General features: G+C 35.8%; 1 protein-coding gene across 1 annotated transcript in view; it reads right to left on the reverse strand.

The window, feature by feature from the left end:
- The window catches only part of adamts3 (ADAM metallopeptidase with thrombospondin type 1 motif, 3), a 170,905-nt gene that overhangs the window by 17,851 nt on the left and 149,447 nt on the right, over window positions 1–3,607 (reverse strand). Inside the window, exons 18-19 of the mRNA XM_032516121.1 lie at window positions 1,480–1,636; window positions 915–1,047 (exon numbers count right to left, since the gene is read on the reverse strand). Coding sequence (XP_032372012.1) covers window positions 915–1,047; window positions 1,480–1,636 — 290 coding nt within the window. The remainder of the gene's footprint in view (window positions 1–914; window positions 1,048–1,479; window positions 1,637–3,607) is intronic.

The raw sequence follows: 3,607 nt of genomic DNA on the forward strand, positions 1-3,607 counted from the left end.
AGAAACCCGTATCTCACTCAAAACAGCATGGATAGTTTTATTTTTCCAAGTTTGTATGCATGTGCACTAGAGACACAAAATAACACCCCAGAAAAAGTGATTATTTTTCATAATATGGGCACTTTAACACTGAATTAATAACTCAATTACTTTTTCCAAATCATTGATTTAATTTCTCCTTTGTGTCAATGTAGCTACATTTCTCTTAACATTTTTAATGTAATCCATGATGGAGTTTACATGTACAGTATCTTTTATTATCAGCCCTATTTAACAGTCATTGGTCTTTAATTTTTAATCATATAGCAGGTCCTTGTGAATCATTAATTTAATTAAACTTTTATTCGCCAATTGCAAAATGCAAATCTACAATCTACAATCTTGACAAAGTGAGTGAGCAAGACTTCTTTATGGTCACTTTTATATGATTTTGCAGTTGATTTTCCAGAATATTTACTGTATCTCAATGCACATAAAGATTGCAATATAATGAGATATAGAATGATAGAGAATTGTATCCACTATATTTATGTGTTACCTATACTGACATATGTAAGGGGAAAATAAATTGCTTCTGCAATTAAAAGGTTTTGAGCCAGAACATTAAATTCCTGGAAAAAGCGAAAAAAAGCGAAAAAGATGGAAGGGAAATCACTAAGTGAACCCTACTGTAGTTCACATCTAGATGAAACAAATCAGATTTGGGGGTTTTAAGTGCTTATTTTCTCTCCATTCCCACTTTACCACACACACCACAGTTAAAGAGAAGCTAATTCAGATTCAACTCATGCGGAAAAGCCACTTGAACATTTTTGTCTCAATAGACTGCAGCTATATGTCCCAATTTGAATCTAATCAGCACTTTCAAAAACAGCCCAGTATGTTTTCCTGTGAAAAGTTGGATCTGTACTCACTGAGGCTGTGTGCAATCCTGAAGGTTACACATTCTGCGGATAGGCTTTGGCTTCTTGCTGGCGTCGCAGTAGCCTCGATGGACCATCTTAGTGTCTCCTTTCTTTCTACATCCATACTTGGTGTACTGAAACCCTGTGAAAGAATTAAAGACTTTTTTAGTAAGAAAAACATACTTTGTATACTTGTAGTGAATAATGTTACACTCCATTCTGTGAGAAGTTTGAAGAAATGCATTTTATTTTTATCCTAGAGTGTAGTCTACATCCCCATACAAAAAATGCAAAAATTCGGGGAAATCCCGCTGACCTTGAGAGAATCCTTCCTCCCATCCTGACACTTATCTTACTCCACCTCAACTAAATGAATGGAGCAATTGTATTGTACATTGTTGTGTGTCTCACTAAACCTTTATGACATTGGGAACTAAACCCTGCTTTGTGTCACCTTAGTTGTCCGAGCACTCGCCACTGCTTTCATAATCTACTCAGTTGTTGTCTTCAAGTATAAACATACATTTTATTCATCTCTATTCTTTTTTAATTTCATGGTAATTTTTTCCATTACCTCCGGCACAAGGCTTAGAACATGGAGACCAGCTCTTCAGAGCCCACTCATATGTGTCCTCCTGGATCACATTGTTGTTGTTGACAGGCACTGAATCTTCATGGATGATGTACTTGTACATCAAAGTAGATCGTGTTTCATTGTCTTTGGGTATAATCTGCATAAAATAACAAAGAAACACCTTTACAACATCCTCAATGCAGATGTACAAGTACAAATTTGTGGAAATAAACACATTACATTGAATTTCAAGAGGCAGAAGAAAAATGGCATTTTACAATATTTGCAACTCTCAGTAAAATCTCTGACATGGCGTTAAGGGTAATTGGTTGAAGACAGGACAGGGAATTAACAGACAATAAGAGCATTCATTGACAAGATAAGACAAGACCCCTTAGGGCATTGACTACAGAAACATATTCTCTCTCAATTCTAAAAGAAAACTTCTGGTAGAATACCCTGCAGGAAAACAGAAACGTAGAAACTTGAAATCAGGTGTTGGTGGGAGTAGGTTTGAGGGATTAACACGCACCGAGATAACTTCAACTACATAAATGTCAGTGTAGGCAGGAAAAACAGGAAGCAGTAAGTAGACTGTATGCTTTTGATATTTAATACATAAAATAATTCACGGCACAATCTGCGAGCTCTAACCCTGACAGCACTGAAAACACCCAGAGCCTCCAGCAGATATCACATTTCTTCATCCCTTTTTACAGCCAAGAATAATGTTAGTCATTTTCAATTTCATCCCTCAAGTTTTTTTTTAATTAAAAGTAACAACTGAACAAAAGAAATACCATTAAGCTGTTAATATGTGTACCTAAACAAACAATCATTAATCCTTGTTGTTTGTGGGTTCTAAATGAATTACATTTTCTACTGACTGAGTTTTATTTTCCAGGAGTGAGTTTATTCCAGGGTCCGTGTCCTCCCAACGCATGACCCTTCAGGTACACGCTAGCCTTCATAACAAGCTTTTGAAATGAGAAGGACATTTAAATACATATTGATGAGATGATTGATAGCAGCTTGAAAAATAACGACAATGATAGTCTCAAGCCAGTTTAGCTAGACTTCACTTGATCAACTTTGTTTTACAAAATTGTTAATATGCACATGTGATGATCACAAATATTAAACAAATTAGCTGTGCATAACTCAGAGATTTGTTCACACAGTGTTCCCAACACTTTTGCAACACTACAGTGAACGTGAATGGCTAGTGCAACTGGCAATCCAGACAACGCAGCTAATGGTGCTGCTGAAGCCAGTTCACATTTGAAGGAGTTTTATGAAGAAATCAGTACAGATTTCTGTAATTAGTTTGGGAAGTGGGGAGTGCCAATCTTGGGTGGCTGGGAACGGATGGGAGGAGGTTCTACAAAAAAAAAAGAATAGCCCAGAGCAGCCCATTTTTATAAAAAAAAAGGAAGAAATGAACCTGAACTGGTTCATTTAAATGTGTGTGAACTGAACTTTGAGTTAGCTCTTGTGAAATGTGAACTTACACAACCCTGCTATAAACTGACATACAAAGTGTACTTTTCTCATGTTCAATATCTGGGGATTTCCCAAAATATGACATGTTGTTGATTTGATAATTATATGAATTGAACTTCACATGAAATCATGTGCTTCCTACAACATTTACTAAAAACATGTTTTCATGATATAATTGAATAGCTGATCATTATTAATCTATCAGTGAAATGAAAGCAGAAATTAACAGGTTGTGTGTAATGGAATCTCAAATTCAACAATTGAGATGACTTACTAAATAACAATGATGATGATGAAGTTACATCACGTATGAACAAAGAATTAGGAAAGCCTCATGAATATAACATTTCCCTTGTGTGGTGTTTGGGTCTGTGGGACCCGTTTTCAATGTTTGCTAAAAGAAAAATTATGCTATTTTTAATTTCTTCTAACTAAAACTCATTGGCCTTGGCTAATTATCTGTGAAGAACATAAAAAATAACTTATTATTAATGACTGCACACAGTACACCCCCCCTACACACTGGACCTGAGTGTAATAATTGTAGCTGCTATTAAACTTAACTGTGTCCTCCTACAAACTGGGCCTGCTGTGTGTGTGTGTGTGTGTGTGTGTGTGTGTGTGT

The sequence above is a fragment of the Etheostoma spectabile genome, chromosome 5, assembly GCF_008692095.1.
Source record: "Etheostoma spectabile isolate EspeVRDwgs_2016 chromosome 5, UIUC_Espe_1.0, whole genome shotgun sequence".
In the NCBI taxonomy this organism is placed as follows: domain Eukaryota; kingdom Metazoa; phylum Chordata; class Actinopteri; order Perciformes; family Percidae; genus Etheostoma; species Etheostoma spectabile.